Source organism: Zingiber officinale, chromosome 11B (genome assembly GCF_018446385.1).
Source record: "Zingiber officinale cultivar Zhangliang chromosome 11B, Zo_v1.1, whole genome shotgun sequence".
Classification (NCBI taxonomy): domain Eukaryota; kingdom Viridiplantae; phylum Streptophyta; class Magnoliopsida; order Zingiberales; family Zingiberaceae; genus Zingiber; species Zingiber officinale.
The window spans coordinates 80,135,594-80,154,863 of record NC_056007.1 but is presented as its reverse complement, the minus strand read 5'-3'; the positions used below and the strand labels follow the sequence as shown (position 1 = coordinate 80,154,863).

The following is a 19,270-nucleotide window of genomic DNA, read 5'->3' as shown; positions in this document are numbered from 1 at the left end:
CCTTGCAGATCTAACCTACTAGACTTATCTTTTGCTTGGAGTCAACTCCTCCAAAACTTTAGCACCTAAGGTTTATTCCGTAGGATTTTACCTTGCCAAGCCTTCAGTCCTCCTGACTTACTTGAATTTTTTTCTCAATTTTGATCTTGATCTTTGAGACTTTTCGTTAGATCTATTATGATCCTCGACCTATCTAGACTCCTCGTTTGGTGTCTTCAACCCCAAGACTTTCCTCTCGATATCCTCGATCTGTTAAGATTTTCTGCCTAATCTCTTCGACAAGGACTTCCTTGCCTAACTTTCCGTTAGGACTAGTTATTTCTTACATGCCTAGCCTGCGGTTAGGACTTTCTCTTACTAGTTATCTAGTTCTAACTAGATTTCTCTTTTCTAAATATTAAGGCTTGTTTGAATTAATTCTTGGTTAAACTGAAACATTGTCAAATATCAAAACCTTGGAGGTTTCTAGTAGATCGAAGCTAAATGAGTTTGTCAATTACATTTTGGAGTTTCGGCTCCTAGATTTAACCAGGTCAACCAAAATCTGACCAATTTTGAACGGTTATTTAGCCATCCGGATTGAACAGGCTGGGTTTCGTCCAGTTTTAACAAAATTGCAAAAATTTTGAGCGGGGAAATGATGCCATGCTTCACATAAAGCCGTTATTGTTTCTCTTTTTCCCTCTCACAAGAAAAGGGTGATTGGGAAATATTTCATAAGGTGAAACATGTATAGATGACAAAGCCAAAGCTATGTAACCTCCAGCTTCGGCTATTTAAATTGATGCCACCAGACTTTGAATCATGCTTTCGGCTTCTAAATCTTATCCCCTAATTATTTAGCAGTCGTTGTGTAAGGGGAAGGGCGCTTTCAGCTTCTGAAAATTAAAAGACAGAAGTTTTGAATTAGCAGCCGCCTCAACGCACATGAGCAAGCTTATTAATTATTGACCAATTTACCGGATCACGACACCCATTTTAGTTTTTTTTACCGGGGATCTTCCCTAGTTGAAATCTTTTCCAATTTTTTCCCCCTCAATTTATCTTCTCCAACTCTGCCTCAACATACTTGTTCGCTGTCAATTTATCCTGTCCTACGAGTTATTTTTCAAATTAATTTGTCATATTTCATGAAACGAGTTTAAATCAGAACCCCTTCGATTGGCTTCCCTTGTTTACCACGTCGACTACATGTTCTTCCTGGGATTTAAGGAACAATTATGCGCTGTATATTAACGACTGGAGATTAATTTTTTACATGGCAAAGAAACGGCAACTGGTTCTGATGATCATGTAGCGAATTACACCGGTGCAAAGGACGTTATGGTGGAGTCGTGGGTATAATTACTCTCGTCAGGGGAATTAAATAAAGAGAAAATTAAGAAAGCAAATTTTAGTTCAATAGTTTAGCGTTTGCATCTTGAGGTGTTGGTGGTGGTGGATGTTAATGGCGTTGCGCCGCATTTGTTGTTGCTGTCGCTGCCTGAGGTGCGGGGAGATGATGGAGATGAGCCCGCCTAGAGGCGGCCGCATCTTCGCGCGGTACACCATCTCATCGTACGGCCGACGGTGGAACCCGAGGTAGGGCAGGAACGATTCCCTCTCCCTCTCCTCTCGGCTCTGCGCCGCGTGGGCCTCTTTGCGGAAGGAGAACAGCGCCGCCGGCGACTGCAAGAACGAAGGACGCGGCGTCCTCAGTTGCTGCTGCTGCTGCTGTGGCGGCGGCGGCGGCGGCGGCGGCGGTTTACGCTGCTGCTTTGGCGGCGGGAATTTGCACGGGGTGGACGGAATGCTGCGCGGGGCGGGCGACCATGCGAAGCGCGGAGCGGATCGCGCCGCCGGGGAAGCGAAGGAGAAGGACCGAGCGTTGAGCGGGGACGCGCCGACGATGGAGGGGCTCGCGTTGGGCGCCGCGCGCGGAGTGGCCGTGCTGGTGGAGAGGTACCACGGCTTGAGGGAGTCAAGGTGAGAGACGGTGAAGGAGAAGCGCGAAGACTTGGAGACGCCGACCCTCGCGGAGGCCGTGGCGCCGGCGGCAGCCCGGTCGAACCGGAGCGACGCCGTCCTCGTCGGGTAAGACCCGAATACAGCATCCTCAAGCGACTCGTCAAAGTCGAGGGACGAGACCGCCACCGTGACGGCCGACAGCTCCACAAATGGGCGAACACCCTGCGTCACTACTCATCAAAACCATACCAAAAATTTCAACAAATGGCACGGTAAGAACATCAGCATTAATACCTTCCAGAGATAGGAGAAGAGGGAAGGAGCATCGATGACGAAAGCCTTGTGAAGACGACATGGATAGTAGTCGTAGATGATCTTGAGAGTGCCCATGAGGAAGCTGAGGAAAGCCGACGCCGACCTGAAGAAGCCTGCTGCAAATTTGTGTGTGTTCTTTTTAATTTGAAATGTTGTTTTTAAAAAACAGAGAAAATGGTGTACAGAATAGAACAAGAAGTAGTCTGTGCTCCTGTCTTCGCATAGAACAAACACGATTATATACGGTAAAGCTGGTCTAGTAATATAGTGATTAAGGTCAGTGCCTGGAGCTCGATGCTTAGGTTTTGTTTTGGTCGGGAGACAGCTCTCCGCAAGAACAGAGCATAGCAGAGCAGACAGCCCCAGTGGGCTCTTTTGACTTGCAACAGGGCAGACACCAGTGGATACTTTTAATTAATCGTGAATTATCTTTTCCAAGAAGATGTTAATGCGTTATTCGTCGGTGATTAACAGTAAGTATGTTGGTAGAGCACCGATTACTGGAGTTTTTGAACGTACTTGCATCAAAAAGCACAACGAACTGGTCCACGAATCTGGACATGGATGAGATCGCCACTTCCAGCGTGAAGACCAGTAAGCGCACAAACCTGCAGGAAACATGCTATTAATAATGCACCCGAAAAGAAAACACAGAGTAGAATGAGGAATATGTCTCACAATTTCTGTGAGTGAGTTTTTGGATACTCCTGCTTGATGCGGAAAACCTGCAACACAGTGCCAATAATGGCGATCGATCAGTAGCGTGATCGGATAGAGTTGAAGGAATGTATATCAGATGCTTACCACGACTGGCCTGGCTTCGTCGTCGTGACCTGCGACGTAAGCAAAACCACCGGCCAGTTCCTCAGAGAACTCGTCGGCTATCAAACGATCTGAGTCGGAGCATGCAGGCGCCTCATTTTTTGGACGATTTGAGAAAACAAACGAAAGAGATTTGTTGAAAATGGGAAAGAGAAGGAACCGGTTCCGACGCTCTCTCTCCAGCAAAGGGCGGCTCTCAGTTGTTTCGCCGCCTTCTTCGCGTTGTCTCCCTTGGCTTTCAGGAATCGTTCGACGCAGGCGTCGTTGCAGTACTTCTCCTGCCAGTGCCACCCCAGCGACAAAATAAGAAAGAGCACGCAGTCGATGCGAGCAGATGAAGAAAGAGGCGCGAGTGAGATTGAAAACCTGCTTCATTGTGAGAGGAACTTGCTTCTTTAAGATCTTGAGGACGGTCTCGATGCGCTCTCTCTCCTTGCCTTGTTTCTTCTCCATCCCGGACTGACTCGAACCGAGAACAGCAGAACGACAGCAACGCGACACTCACCACCTCTCTCAAGCTTTCATCAGAGAAGCCGAGAAAGCTGCAGCCAAGTGAGTGAGAGTCGTCGCGCGGCAGAGAGAGAGAGAGAGAGGGGCTGCGAGGCGAGGCAGATGGACGGAATTTATTAACCATCAGAACTGACGGAGGCCGTTACGTGACAGCCGGATCGCGGACGTCGCCGTTAATCGATCTCCACGGTCGTCCTTCTTCGAGTGGAGGATCGAAGGGCGGAGAGCGTTGGGCGGGCGTCGGCGTACCAAACTCGAGGTGGGTCCCTCCAGCGGTCCAAAAGCAAGTTGACGCGCCAGATCACGGATTCGATTGCTATTTAATTTTTTCCAGCTCCTTCTGCTCGCCGCCGCGAACGAGCGAGAACGTTGAAATATTATTCACCTCGCACCTCCTCGCTCGCAGACGGCCAAAGTCAAAACTCGCTCAGAATCTTCAGTTAAAATACTAGGAAAAGTTGGAGGTCGTCCCCAACGCGACGAAGCTTTAGTCAGTCCAGTAAAACCGTGAGAACAGCTTCATCTACGTTCCCAACGCTTCCCATGCAAAAAAAAGAGAAAAACCAGTCGGTGCTCGCTTGGACTGTAGCGGGCGTTTGCTTCTCTTGTAGGGATCGCGATGGCGAGAGATTCTCTTCTCTGTGGCCGCGTAGAGTACTAACTCAAAACAAGTATATCGAGCTTTTGAATTGAGGCTTGCGATGGAAGGATTCTACTGCGTCAAAAGCATATATACAGGCAGGCCTTCTTTTTTGTATTAATTCGAAACACCATCATAACCTTATCTATTATTCAAATTTCAAACGGCAGAGAAAGATCATTATGTTGATGGCACCCATTATATTTATTCTTTTTGGGACGAGCTCGAATGACAAGATTGGTTGGGTTAACCCAGCATCATCATGGCAGCCATCACCACGGGGCTCATCCTCATCATCATCGCCATCGCAATGCAAGGACCTTTACCAGGATTCACGAATCTTTTTGCAGAGGCAGCTAGCTAGTGGAGCATGAACGTGTTTGAGCAGGGCAGAGCAGAGCAGAGCAGAGTAGGTAATGGCTGTCCTGTGCTCTGCCCTGCGTTGCCTCTTTCCTCGTCTCATAAGACTAACAAGCTGATGTTAGTTGCGCACACATGGTTTCAGGCCTCGAGGATGAAAGTTGATGACACGGAGAGCAGACTTCGTCATCCCTCATTTGACTTCCAGCATAATCATCGACCATGTCTTTGACCATTTTGAGAAAATCTAGCATCGGCGCCAACGTTAATTACTTTCTATACAGAACTACAGATGCCTAATTTCAAACTAGACCGCGCTCCTGTCTCTTAATTAATTACTAATCTGGCAGCTGGGGAACAGATTAAAGTAATAACGTAGACTTTAAACCACTTCCTGATCTTCATAGTGTAGATTAATCATGGAGAACATGATTAAGCTCGAACTCTGCTCTTTAAGACATAATCAACTTTTGACTCTTTTGTGCTGTCCTATTATATTTTATACACCCCCAAAATCTTTCAATTGTAAACTGCTCCACTGCCGACTTTGACCAAACATCTCCATGCTCCATCGAGAAAAGTATACAGAGGAGGACCATTTGCAGCGCACGTCTGATATATTTATGATGGAAACGTAAGCAAAATAGTGATGGGATACTTTTTTTAAATTACGTACGAATATTTTTTTTTCCAGAATTACAGTCACTGTCTGGGGAATATTCATTTGGGCGTCTGTTTATTTGATTTTCATAAAAACTTGTTGGTTTTGTGATCCATATGTAACCGTTACTGGCGATCTTACTTTGATAAAGCGAGAATAAAGAGTAGAGAGAATTTTTTTTTCAGTCCTTTTCCTGTAAACTTGGGAAAAGTAAAGAAATTGCAATGAAGTTCAATAACAATTTGTTTTTTTTTTCTTGACCTTTTAGTTAGAATTTAACTCAACATGAAATCAAACAACCATAGATTTGTATAAAATAACTTCTTTCTTTATATATCTCATATCGATACTGCTTGTAGTTGTAGAGCAAGAATTATTGGGTTTGAAAGACAGCCGTGTTGCACCAAAGGAAAAGAAAAGACAAAGCTGTGAAAGGATAAGTATTGAAGAATAATGGAGGCGTGGCTAAATACGGGCAATAAATGAATTTCAATATGCTAATTAAATGCTAGTAGACAAATCAGTGATGACATCCTCATTTATGATTTTTTTTTTTTATTGTTAAGGAGCTCAAATGCTCTGTCGGCATGAAAAAACAAATAGTCAGAGAAAAGGCTCATAGACTCTTCATGGGAGAATGATCACTTGATGGGAGAACAATCATGATCTCGTGCTTGCTCTTTCTTTTCTAGCACAATATTAATTGTTTTCTTCTTTAACCATGATTGATCATACTCAGAGGGTAATTGGCAGTTCATGCAATAGGAAAGTAGAGTTCACAGCCGTGGGGATTATATGTATATGTATATATATTACTTATTCCAATTAATTACATGCATTAATCGAGTGGGCCTTGTGTATTTATTTGTCTAATTTCTTGTCTCTAGCACTTGTATCCTTCCACACGTGATTTGAGAACTCATCTTCTTGTCTCTTCCACCTCCCAAAGCTCAAGCATGGAACGCATTCTTCTGGCGTTATTAGGCACCTACAATTGTCTGCATGGTGCTGCTTTTCTTTAATTTTTCTCCTCTAGATCGAATGAAATCTTTAGATATTCGTGATGAAGAATTGTATCTAGTCTCTTTCGTTGGAGATCTTGAAAAGTGTACAGGAATTTCATATTTTTTATATATCCTTACATCAGTGCTGCCATTCTCAGTCGAGGTGAGCTTTCTGACCTTGTACATGTCTTGTAGATTATGCAATCACTCAAGGGAGATTTCTGGTCCCATTTTTTTTGTCTGATATCAAGTATTTTTCATGTTCAATCAACTTGCTTGATTCAGAGCTTGAACACAGTAGATGAATAATGCTGGTGATCAGCAAGCTGCCAAATTGGCATTTCAGGGACTGTTCTTTGCTTTTATAACAATTTGCATCTTGAATATGATTTCCCACGAACAGATAATTAAGAGAATTGCAGCTGCATCACCAGCAAAGGACAAATAGGCAGGACAATAAAGGATTTGTGCCATCATCAAATCTAGCAGGAAGGGCACTAGTTTTGTCCATCCCTGCCTGTGCTAAGTTGGGCACCAGTGGGAATTATTGCACTTGACTCCCACTGGGGCTAGGCCTTTCTCAAACCAGAGAGCCCACTGCGTGCTCTGTTGTGGGTACCCATTCCCATGAAAGAACCTGAAGGTTTTACTCTTTCAACCTGTTATTATTTCTGCTTGGATCGGCTTTCATCATTGTGCAGGAGGGCCTTGTGTAACATGACCAATTCTGTCGTTTGTCTGAGTCCCTTTCTTAATGTTGATCGCACATGCATACGATCTGTGCTGTTAAAGCATTCTTTACCATAAAACTCGCACACTTTTGCAGAATTTCAATCATCTGCAAGGATCTGAACTCACATATCTTACAGGTTTTCAGGCCAGTAGACTTTTTAATGCAATGTCCTCGAGATTTTTGTCTAGAAAATAGCAATGTCCTCGAGATTTTTGTCTAGAAAATAGCCTTCCAAGCGAAGTCATTTCAACTTTTCCACCATGTCAAGCTTCGTTCAAGAGAATTCTTGAAAGTTTTTTTGTTTCTTTGGGGGCTTGCAGTCACATCAGTGGAAGACAAAGCACGTTAACTGTAAATTGGCATTATCTCAGTAATCTGAGTTCAGAAGTTCTGACATCTAAAATTTTCTTTTACACGTGGTAATTCGCTCCAATACCTCCGTTAATTTATTCCTATATCAACACAGAATATAGAAAAAATATATCATAAATGACTATTAACTATTAATATAAGTGACAAAAATATGAGTAAGATATGCCTGTAAAATTTTCTTTTACAGTATCAACTCATCTAGATATGAGCAAGGTATGCCCGTAAAGTTTTCTTCTTCAGTTGCCTTATTGATGAACTGATTGATTAATAAAAAATTTTAATTAATTTGAACAGTCCAACTATGGACTGTGTTTTGGGTAATCTTGACCATGCTTTTTTTCTGGTTCAAGTCGATAATTTTGACTTTTTAATTTTATTTTTGGACAAATTAACTATATTTCTGTTTGTTTATTGACACCGGACAAGATAATTTTGACTTTTTTCCTTTAAATTTTTCTGAAAAAATTATTTAATAATAAGGATAATTACGTAAACAATTAAATAGATATTTATATAAATTTCATACCTAAGATTCTAAAATCAAATAAAAAAAATCATAATATATTGAAAATTCTTATATAGTAAAAAAGTAAAGAAATCCTTAAAAAAAAATATTCACAATTCTAAAACCTACTCAAAATCCAAATAGAAATTATTAAAAAATATCTTAAATACTAAAAAAAATTAACTAAAAATAATAATAATAATCTTTAGATCCTCCTACATCCATCGTGTCTAGATTAAAAAAATTTCGTCTTAAAATTTAAAATAGTCCTCTTGTACAAAATCAGCAAAATCTACTGGTAAATACTACACTTCGGGTGATAAATCAGGGCCTATAATTATTATATTATATCTCCATTCTCCAACTCAACTAAAAGCCATTTGAATTCTAGGTAGTTCTTGTTTTGATGCCCCAGATAGAGTAACCGATACAGTGTCAGCTAATCCCTTTATTGTGGGCTTTGTAGCGGTTGTCTCAACATCTGCTTGGAACTCATATTCACCCTGCCCACTTCTTATTTTTAATTGTTTTACTGCAACTTCTTTACCATCTGGAAGAACTCCTCTATGCACGAAACCAAAACCACCTTGTCCCAAGAGATTTGCATCAGAAAAGTAATTTGTTGTCGTAGACAATTCTTCATAATTAAAAGTGTTTTTGAAGAATCCAAGGGCAACACCAGGAGATGGTGGAGATAGTGGCTCTCATAAGGATAATTATTGGATACAGAACCTCCACTGCTATTTATCATAAGCGATGGAGAAATGGAGGAGGTAGTGGTCGAGGAGGAAGCTTTACAACGTGATCTGCTGGAGGAGCATTCTGTTGCCAATTTTCACCATAGCTATCACTTGAAAATATTTCCTCTTTTAAACTATAAGAAGAGGAGGAGAGGGAGTATGGGCTCGAGTTTTTATTGCTATAGATGTCTTGCCTTCCTCTTTAATAAAAGAACTATGATGTTGATTGCTGTCCGAGAAAGTGGCCTTCTAGGCTTCTATCATATGGGTCTAACTCATCTTCTTTAGGGTCTTTCATAAATTGAAGCGTGTTAGGTTGATTAACTTCTTTTGTGTCAAATTCTTTCTCTAAATCATCTTTGAATCCATGAATCCGTCTAAGTCATCTCGGATGTCGAAGTTATTGTCCTCCATGGCAAAATCTAATCGTCTTTGGAACAATTTTTTAGTGTGCCCGAAAGAAAGAAAATGATCTTTCATCTCCTCCCAATCTTTGATCTTAGTCTTGTTTTGTTAGTTTCGTGAGTGTACATCCATCATGCTGATGCTAGACCTCTGAATTTAAAGGCAACCAATTTTACTTTCACCTTATTGAAAATTTCTTCATAATAGAAACTCTTCTCCACTTTGTTAATCCAATCAATGAAGTCCTCTAATAATAACGTATTAGAAAATACAAGCAAATTAATTTGAAAACTCAAGCCTCCATAATAGTCCTTTCTACTACAGTGTTCTAAGTATGTAGCAAGCTAGTGATAAGGGGTTTTGAATGTAGACTCAGATCCACAATTGTACGTAGATCTTATGATCAGGGGCGGATCTACCTAGGGGGGGGGCGGCGTCGGCGGTCTCTCCCCTCCCCCCCTTGCCGACGGAATAAAAAAAAAAAAGAATTCGGGGTCTCTTCACAGTAGTGGGAGAAAAAAAAACGAACAGAAAATGAAGAAACTTTCGGGTGCGTTTGGTACGTGCGTTTTTCATTTTTATTTTATGGAAAACGCGTGTTTTATAGAAAATAGAAAATGACCTTTTGTCATTTTCTGTTTTTCTAGAAAACGCTAGCTATTTTTTTTAGAAAACAAGCACGAAAAACGCAAACCAAATACTATTTTTCAAAAAACGCGCGTTTTTCAGAAAATAAAAATGAAAAATGCGCGTACCAAACGCACCATTCATTTTTTAAATTTTGAGCAAAGTTTACCTATATAAATTAGGCTTATTTTTGTATTTTCCTTTTTCTCTCTCCTCTATTTTTTCTTTCTGCCACTCACGAAGAAAACATCTTTGCCTTTTTTTTTTCTTTTTGCCGAAGCCAACTTTCCGTTGCTGTGCCGCCGCGTTTCTACCGTTGTGCCACCGCGACGCCACCCACCTCCTGTCAACCAGCGGCTCTTACCAGCCAGCAGGATCTCCGGGCCTCCGGCTAAACCTTGCCACGATGTCGCCCGACGCAACTCGCAAGGGAGCTGACGAACAAAGTCACAGAAATTGTCTGTCGCCACCCAACAGGCTATTGTGTCACCGCCACCTCCTAGGCTCCGAGCTACTGCTGGTCCCGGAGCAATGGAGTTCCCCTGCCGCCTGCCGATCATACGCGTGACGCGCCGCCGCAGCTTCAGCCTTTTGGTAAGTGGGTTTTATTTTATTTTATCGTTTTATATTTTTTTTTTTATTGTTTCTTGATTACAATGATACAATTAACAATTAAAAATTTTGATTATTTAAATATTTAGTTGCTTTTATATATTTGATTGTTGGATAATTGAAAATTTAGATTTTGTATATTTGATTGTTGGATAATTTATAATTTAGTTTTTGTATAAACTCCAAATATGTAATAAGATTGGTTTTTTTTATTAGTTGTTAGTTAATTGTTATTTGTGAATATTGATAATTTATGCTAAATTAATTTTATTTTTTTTAAAGAATTGTGTCGATGAATGATGAATGATGCTAAATAATTTAATTGTGTTATTGTTAAATTGTTCACATTAAGTTTAGTAAAATAATACTTTATGTTGATAATTTCCCCCCCATATATTATAATTCGTAGAAAATGTTGAAATATTTTACAAAGAGGCATAGGAGTTCAATTGAATCATCTAGTGTTCTCGATGAAGTCCTGCACCACAACCAACACCACCTCCTCCATAAATTTTATTTGAAAATATTGGAAATCTAAGTAATGAAGTAGAAATTGTTGCTGATCCTGGTTTACGAAAATTGATTGAAGAGTATAATGTTGGTGTTAGAGATCGTATTCGAAAAGAATATGTTGCTATGGGCCCTTGTCAATCTCGAGACCATAATTTTCCAAGAAAAAAATGGGTAAAGACAATAGATGTTTCAGAGAAGTTTGGTTTAAAGATCGTGATTGGTTGGAGTATAGTGTTTCAAAGGATACAACCTTTTGTTTCTGGTGTTATCTTTTTAGACCTAGTAATATAGGGTTTGGAGGAGATGATGTGTTTACAAGATCTGGTTTCATAAATTGGAAAAAAGAAATTGAAAAAATTCAATGAGCATGTAGGTGGAGTTGGTAGTGCGCACAATGAGGCAAGATATAGTTTGAGGGTTTCAATAATCAAAGACAAAGTATGGAGTATTCATTTTCATCGAGGAAACATGAGATTGAAGTTGCTTATCACAAACGCTTGACTGTCATTTTAAAAGTAATTCGATTTTTGTTGTTACAAGGATTGCCTTTTGGGGGACATGATGAGTCTTTGACATCATCCAATAGAGGTAATTTTTTAGAATTGCTCAAATGGTATAGCTCAGAGTGTCCAGAAGTTGCGACAGTTATTGGAATGAATGCACCTGGAAATAATCAAATGATTGCCCCAAAAATTCAAAAGCAACTGGGAATGCTTGTGCAGTTGAGACCACAAATGCTATTCTAGCTGATCTTGGAGATAGGTGGTTCACTTTACTACTTGATGAGGCTCGTGATTGTCCAGTGAAAGAGCAAATGACAGTTGTAATTAGATATGTGTATAAACATGGAGAGGTGATTGAACGATTTATGGTTGTAGTTCATGTTGCAACAACTACAGCTGCTTGTTTGAAGGAGGCAATCAACTCTTTATTTGCTAAGTATGGTTTGTCAGTGGCGAGATTGAGGGGTCAATGATATGATGGTGCTGCAAATATGTTTGGAGAATTTAATGGCTTAAAGTCACTGATAATGAAAAAAAAATCCGTATGCATTATATGTTCATTGTTTTGCTCATCAACTCCAACTAGTGGTTGTAGCTATTGCTCAAGCAAATCAATATGTTTGTGATTTCATGTGGATTGTTGGTTCGGTTGTGAACACATCTGCATCATCTTGCAAAAGGGCCGAGTTCGACAACTTGAACATGATAGAAAGTTTAAACTTCTTGAAAGAGGAGAGATTAGTTCTGGTAGAGAACTAAATCAAGAAACTAGTCTAGCTAGACCTGGAGATACACGATGGGAGTCTCATCATTCAACTTTATGTCGTATTGAACAAATGTGGTCATCTGTTATAGAGGTTCTTCAAAATTTGATTGATGATGGTGATCGTTCTTCTAAGAGTTTGAGTAGAACTTTGGTTGAAATAATAGAGAGGTATGAATTTATGTTTATTCTACTATTGATGAAACATATATTGGCAATCACAAATCATTTGTCAACCATTCTACAAGAGAAAGATCAAAATATTGTGAATGCGATGCGTTTGATCAATAATGGAAAGATAAATTGCAAAAGTTGAGAGATTCTGGATGAGATGTTTTACTTGAGGATGTGAAGAAGTTTTGTAGCATTCATTCCATTGAAATAATTAATATGATAGATAACATCAACAACCGTAGTCGTTTGAAGAAAGATGGAAAAATGTTAATTTTTATCACTATTATCATGTTGAAATCTTTTGTGAGGAAATTTCATAATTCTTTTTTATTTAATTATCGTTAATTAAATTCTTTTAAACAGTAACATCTTTATTAATTTTTACTTTTGTTGTTTGATTTTTAAATTGCAGGTTATCGATATTATTCTACATAAGATGGATAATCGTTTCTCTGAAATAACTACAGATTTGCTGATTTATATGTCATGCCTTGATCCTAGGAACTCATTCTCTAGATTTGATGTACAGAAGTTAGTGTGTCTGATTCATTTTTATGAGGATGATTTTTCTTGGAATGAGCGTATATTAGTTGAACAAGAGCTTGAAACATATACTGATGATGTCAGATCAGATGAACGGTTTGAAGGCATTTCAGATTTGGGAGCTCTTACAAAGAAAATGATTGAAACAATGAAGAACCGTGTGTTTCCTTTGGTTTATCGGATGATTGAGCTAGCCTTACTTCTTCCAGTTGCTACTGCAACCGTTGAAAGGGTTTTTTCGGCAATGAATATTGTCAAAATAGATTTGCGAAACAGGATTGGAGATGAATTGATGAATGCCAGTTTGGTAGTTTATATCGAAAAAGATGTTTTTAAGAATGCAATTGTCATGTATTCGTTAGTAGACTACTTTAATATTATTGTACGAGTTTTTTTATACTATTGTACCTTTTTTCCTGTATGTCAAGTTATTTAAAAAATATTTTTTTAATTACATAGAATTTATTAACTGTTCAAAAAAAAATTCGTCGTGCCCGAATCACGATCGCCCCTCCATATTTGAATTTCTGGATCCGCCACTGCTTATAATCTTCAAGATCTCACACCACTAGACGCTATGTTAAATCTACTGTTTGCCTCTATAAATCCTTAATCTCGTCCTGGGTACTACGACCACTATCCGAGACTTCCTTCGTTAAAACCTACCTTGTTTTATCACAATCATGACAATCTTCTATTGGATCTTATGCTCAACTTTCTCAATTGGAATGCTCCTGGACTGCCCCGCTGCGAGCCCTTCTTGATTTATCATGGTAGTCGGTGGAAAACTTCCGTGGGGTCGGACCGGTCACCCCAGGCTCGACATTACCCAGCCTGGTTAATCATTTTTTATGCTCAACATTCTCAATTGAAATTTGCTAGCTCTGATATCAACTAATGCTAAGTAGGATAATGATTATCCTACGGAGTGATGAGAATTGAAATTTGCTAGCTCTGATATCAACTAATGCTAAGTAGGATAATGATTATCCTACGGAATGACGAGAAGAGGAGAACTGAGATGGCAAGAAACGAAAATCGTTGTCCTCTCTTTATATATATTTTTTAAAAAATTATTTAATAAGGGAAGACAATTATTAAAAACATCTAAAATTTCATAAATACATTAAACACTTTAAAAAAAATATTAAAAATTATTATGCTGCTGCATATATCCCGCATAATTAAATTGTTACATTGCCACTATTTAGATCCAGAACAATTGCTTGCTTTTATTGACTTTTGTCAAAATGTAAAGTGAACCAAGACCAAAAAAATATCTAAACTAAACTTAAAATCTGCAGTCTTTTTATTCTGTTGAACTGCATTCATCACTGCGCAGGAAAAGAAAAACTCCCAAACAGAGAGTGCTATTGAACTGACACTTCTAAAATGTCAACTCTTGAACAGGTAAGTCTCAAGTTCACTGATTTAATTTGTTTACAATTTCGGAGCTACATTATTTATTATTTATTTATTTTACATACAACTATACGTGCTCTGCTGGTTCTACGAGGACTCGTAAGTATAATCGAGATTATCGTATGATAAATTTATAAAATATTAGTCTCTCATTATTAATTTTAATTTCTTAATTTACTCGCTCCTAGGAGGCCGCGGATTTAAAATTTGCAGGTTCTAAGATGAATAGATATTTTTTTCTCAAAAATGAGATTTTTAATTTTGAAAATACTTGTACTAGTGTATTTTATTTATTTTCCGTAGGGGTGTAAAAATAAATTTAATCAAATAATTCAATTTGAATTGATCCGAAAAAAATCAGATTCAGATTAAGTATTTTTAGATTCGGGTTGAGTTCGGATTCAAACATTTTCGAATTAAAAATTTTCAAATTAGATTGGGTTGGTTTCAAATTGACTCGGGTTAATCTAAATATAAAGTTTAGTATATTTTTTTAAGAGTTAAATCAAATTTTATTTAAAAAATTAAGATGTTTTTATGATTATTAATATTAATGCTAGTATGATAATAGTGGAGTATTGAGATAAAAATAAAGAATTATTGAAAAAATAACTAAAAAATAGATTTTTTGGATTATTCGGATCCGGTTGATTGAGTTCGGATTTAACGTTTCAGATTGAATTGGGTTTTTTAAAAAAATTAATTCTATATGAATCCAATCTAATTCATTAGAATTGACACCCTAGTGTACACAATTTTTTTAATTACTATGCACGTGTTTGTTTTTTTAATTATAGTGCATGTAATTATTGCATTTATTATTTATAATAATTACATGCTAAAAAAAATAATGGCGCATTCCTTAAATTATATATAACAAAGGCCTTCATTAAATTATAATAAGTATTCTCATTAGTCATAATAAATGTTTTCATTTATATATATATATATATATATATATATATTCGTGTATAATTGTTTTAAAATTATCTTCATCAAATCATCAGTTGAATAAATTAATCAAACACTCATCGCTTGTCATTATTACAATTTACAAATAACTTAAATATCATGAATGGAGGAGAAACAAATATGCTTTTGTAAGATTGGAAGTATTTGATATATATATTTGCTAAAATTGTTGTTACAATTTAAAATTTTATTATAGATTTAACAATTAATTGAAATTATAAAAATGGAGATGTAAAACTATACCTGCATTATTTTAATTGGCTCTTAAGGTAGCGTGCCAAATTGCGGCATGTCGAGGCTCCATGCCGGCCACGGACTTCCACTCCAAATTCCGGCGTTGCTGTCGTCGCCGTTGTTGATGGCCATTGGCATAGCGGCGGCGTAGGCCGATGTGGCGTCCCCGGCGGTAACGGGCACGCGCGCGCCATAATTAGAAGGTTCCATGAGCCACGCCGGAGTTCCGGCACCGCCACAGGTCTTGGCGGCGGCCGAATTACTGTTCCCGAGCTCCAATATCTCATCGTCGAGGGACGATATGGCGCCTAACGTCGGAGTCGCGAGCGCCGATGACGGCGTCGCGTCGTTGAAAAACATGGCGAGCCTCTGTCTCTGCAGCCGCCAATGGAGGTCTTGGTTGATCGAGCTCAAGGACTCGATCGACGCGGCGATGCTGCTGCTCGCGATCGCATGGATGCCGCGGCCGACGCGCGAAGAAGAAGAAGCGGAGAAACCGCCCTCGCCGCCGTAGACGCTGATGGCGGAGGACGTCGGGTAGTGACTAAATCCCAAAACAGGGGCGCCGCCGTGCGGCGAGTTGTCCGGCGGCCTGGAGAAGGGCAGAGAGGAGAAAAAATCGAGGCCCGCGGAGGCTCCGCAGGGGTAGATCCGGGACGGTGTGGCGGAGGAGGCAGAGGACGACCTTGAAGAGCGCTTGTTCTTGCGGCAGCCGCCGCCGACAGGGACGTTGCGGAGGGCACCACCCTTGGTCCAGTAGCGGCGGCAGGCCTTGCAGTAGTGTCGCGGCTGGGAGAGGCTGTAGTTGTTGTAGTAGCAGAACTTGGTGTTGGAGGAGTCGCAGCGGGGGCACTTGATGCCTTGCTCCGGCGGAAGGGTGCCGCCTCCGGGATCAGAGGACTCGTCGGCCATCACCGGATAATATCTAATTAGGGATATATGGAGACGGAGGAGCTAGCGATCCAGTAGCGGATGGAGAGGGCCGGGGGAAGAAGTTAATATATAACGTCGATCGTGTTGGATTTCCTGCGGCGGAGGGAAGGAGAAGAGGTTGATGGCGTGCATGCTCATAGGTTTCATGCATGGGATGGGGATGGACAGGTAACAAAAGCTGCCTACCAACGGTTTGATCGAAGCCTGTGAGCGTCATCAAGTGGTGGGAGTGCCCCTGGCAGGCCATGCAATCGTCTCTTATAAACGTTGAGTTTTGATTATATTAATAACATGATCACGAAGGGAATATTAAATATATACTGTATGTGAAAAATGATTTAATTTGTATGATCATCCTTTATGAAAAGGACTTTTGTTTAGATTTTTTTTTTTGAGAGAGATTTTTATACAGAATATAATATCTTGTTAGAAATGATCACTAATTCACAACGGACGCAGTCTGCATCAATCGTATCGTATGTACTAGAAGGCATGCAGTAGCCATGAACCAGCAGATGAAGGAAATTAACAATCGTCGTCTTCTTTGATTAATTAATGCGTTTGATTGCAACTTCTATGTCTGGATTGGTTATGAGGATGCTTAGATATTTGAGGATCCATGATATGGAGGGGCATAAATGAGTGCAAAGACGAAGGTACAAGTTACGGTTGGGTGCAGCTACGTGAGGATTGAGGAGGAGGTGTAGACGAGATTGAGGTTGGGGGTAGCAGAGACGACAGAGAAAGCTTAGCCCGTGAGCGAGCTCGCTGGATCAGTGACCGGAATCCCGTGAACCTGCTAATCAATTAATTCAAATTAATAGACGGGAAACGTCTATTGATTAAGTTTTGTTATGTATACCTTCTTCCTTGTCTGCCTTGTTGTTCCAACAACCAGTCACCTGCTGTGTCTCGTGCTGCCTTCCTCCTCCATCCATCGTTCCGCTGCTTCCCACCAATCAAGCCCGTTGTCGTCACGCTTCTCTGTAGCAATGGTAGAGAGTGTTCGGACAATCGGTCAAAAATTTGTAAATTGGCTGAATTAAAATTATACTAAATTAAATTAAATTTATCTGAATAGATAATTTTAGACTATTAGCGGGGTTAATTTCTATCCAGTATTGAGAGTAAATTATAAAGTGATCCAGTATAGAGTGGCTGGGTGGCAGAGTACAAAGCGATCGAGTGACAAAGCGGTCAAGCAAGCAGGGTGAATAGAGCAGACGAGTAGAGCAGTTGAGCACGCAGAGCAGTTGAAAATTCGAGCCGACGAATGAACTAACGAATGAGCGGACGAGCGATTGAGCGACTGAGCGAGTAGAGTGGTCGTGCAGCAAAACGGATCAGCAACTGAGCAGCCGAGCGGCAAAGTGGACCGAGGCTTGTGATAGACATAGTTTTCTTGAAACAGATTCGTCCAATCACCGACTGTACTTCGAGGTTTTCTCGGGTCGTCTGTTTCCTAAGATACAACGGCTAACCGATACTCCCACTAAGCACTGATAAATACGGTGAACTAAGAGGTATCCGATTACTATCACGGGTACACCACCGAGCAAAAGATGCACGACAGAGAAGAGAAGGGGGAACGTAGGTGGAGAAATTCAGCTTTTTAAGTGCTTTGACCGAAGATACCCCAGTCAAACATGGGCTAGTTAGATCAAAATTTAGTATTAAGTTTTTTAGGCAGAAATAGTTTAGAAAGTCTTCAGCAAGTGGTCCACCGTTGATACACAAGAAAGTCATATGTCTCGCCACTGAACTGAAAACTTATCCTTAGAAAGTCTGCTTAATTAACCAAAGCTAAGTTTGAATCTAACATGAGTTTAATAATCTTTTTCAAATTTAACTAAAAACTTAATCAAAATTATTTTAAAAATTTAAATCAAATATTAAATCTAATTATGAAAACCAAATTTAATTTAAATGTAAAATAAAATGTAAAAACATTACTTAAAATCTAAAATTAATTACAACTTTAAATTAATCAAAATTTAATTCAAACTTCATTAAAACTCAAATTAAATTAATAAAACAAAAACAAAAACTAAATTAAAATAAACTTAATTCAAACTAAACTCAAACTTAAATTAAGTGTACTTTAAAAAGCAAACTAAAATAACTTTAAAATAAAACTAAAATAATTATTAATTGATTAACCCTAATCAATAACTAATTTACCTTAATAGACATAATTAATCTTTAATGACTTTAATCAATAAATAAATTAATCAATAATTAATAACTTTAACTTAATAAATCATTAACTTTACACTTAATTACTTCTTAATAAATTTCAACTTAAAATCTTAACTTTAATCAACAAATAAAGTACTTTAACCTTAAACAAATTTAAATTTCCAAAATTAATTAAAACTAATTCTAAAATCTTTATCTAATTAATTCCTAAGAAACTAATTAAATTAATAATAATTCATAATCAATTAATCCATAACTATTAATTATGGAACTTATAATCAACCTTAATAGAAATAAGCAATAATTAATCTAACAATTATAAATCAAATTTTTAATTCTTAATTAATAATCATACTAAATTAAACTCGATTGAAATTAATTTTGAATTATTCCAAATTAAGTTTAACTGGATCATTAATCTAAAAATTCAACCTATAACCATAACAATTACAATTAATAATCATTAAATTATAAATCAACTTAATTGACCCTAAATTAGGCTTTTATTAATTATCTAATTATCTATAACAAATAACTTTACAATTTCTAAACTAAAATTAATTTACAAATTCAATTAATTCACAAAATAAAAATAAATGTTATCATTTGAACTCAAAATTAATTTAACATAATTGAAGTTCAACTAAAACTCAATTTTAACTTAATTATAATGAAATTCACAATCAATAAAGTCATCTCACACAATTATAGGATTATCATACTTGAAAATTTAGAATGGATGAGATGCTAAGAAAATTAAA

At 38.4% G+C, this 19,270-nt stretch overlaps 3 protein-coding genes across 4 annotated transcripts; 1 reads left to right on the top strand and 2 right to left on the bottom strand.

Moving 5' to 3' along the window:
- Nucleotides 1–1,268: 1,268 nt before the first annotated feature.
- On the bottom strand, nt 1,269–3,692 carry LOC122035126 (SEC14 cytosolic factor-like). 2 transcript variants are annotated; one of them, XM_042594513.1, is made up of 7 exons: nt 3,451–3,692; nt 3,245–3,362; nt 3,067–3,155; nt 2,941–2,987; nt 2,782–2,870; nt 2,242–2,378; nt 1,269–2,169 (listed from the first exon to the last, which is right to left on the bottom strand). In XM_042594513.1, exons 1-7 carry the CDS (start codon nt 3,535–3,537, stop codon nt 1,399–1,401), a joined length of 1,338 nt encoding a protein of 445 aa, XP_042450447.1. In that variant the 5' UTR covers nt 3,538–3,692; the 3' UTR covers nt 1,269–1,398. The 2 variants fall into 2 exon arrangements, with proteins under 2 accessions (XP_042450447.1, XP_042450448.1); XM_042594514.1 differs by having other exon boundaries at nt 2,242–2,375; nt 3,451–3,691.
- Nucleotides 3,693–11,206: 7,514 nt separating this feature from the next.
- On the top strand, nt 11,207–14,163 carry LOC122034083. Its single transcript, XM_042593212.1, has 5 exons — nt 11,207–11,354; nt 11,489–11,710; nt 11,856–12,016; nt 12,619–13,056; nt 14,092–14,163. Exons 1-5 carry the CDS (start codon nt 11,207–11,209, stop codon nt 14,161–14,163), a joined length of 1,041 nt encoding a protein of 346 aa, XP_042449146.1.
- Nucleotides 14,164–15,360: 1,197 nt separating this feature from the next.
- Nucleotides 15,361–16,540, bottom strand: LOC122034918 (dof zinc finger protein DOF5.7-like). The gene has a single exon (XM_042594273.1). It carries the CDS (start codon nt 16,287–16,289, stop codon nt 15,408–15,410), a length of 882 nt encoding a protein of 293 aa, XP_042450207.1. The 5' UTR covers nt 16,290–16,540; the 3' UTR covers nt 15,361–15,407.
- Nucleotides 16,541–19,270: the final 2,730 nt, after the last annotated feature.

Coding starts and splice junctions, on each gene's coding strand:
- LOC122035126 (XM_042594513.1), bottom strand. CDS start 3,537: ATGGAGAAGAAACAAGGCAAGGAGAGAGAGCGCATCGAGACCGTCCTC. Junction 3,363..3,450: donor TTCCTCTCACAATGAAGCAG/GTTTTCAATCTC, acceptor TGGCACTGGCAG/GAGAAGTACTGCAACGACGC. Junction 2,871..2,940: donor AAAACTCACTCACAGAAATT/GTGAGACATATT, acceptor TGTTTCCTGCAG/GTTTGTGCGCTTACTGGTCT.
- LOC122034083 (XM_042593212.1), top strand. CDS start 11,207: ATGGAGTATTCATTTTCATCGAGGAAACATGAGATTGAAGTTGCTTAT. Junction 11,355..11,488: donor TTTGACATCATCCAATAGAG/GTAATTTTTTAG, acceptor ATGCTTGTGCAG/TTGAGACCACAAATGCTATT. Junction 12,017..12,618: donor AAGAGGAGAGATTAGTTCTG/GTAGAGAACTAA, acceptor TTTAAATTGCAG/GTTATCGATATTATTCTACA.
- LOC122034918 (XM_042594273.1), bottom strand. CDS start 16,289: ATGGCCGACGAGTCCTCTGATCCCGGAGGCGGCACCCTTCCGCCGGAG.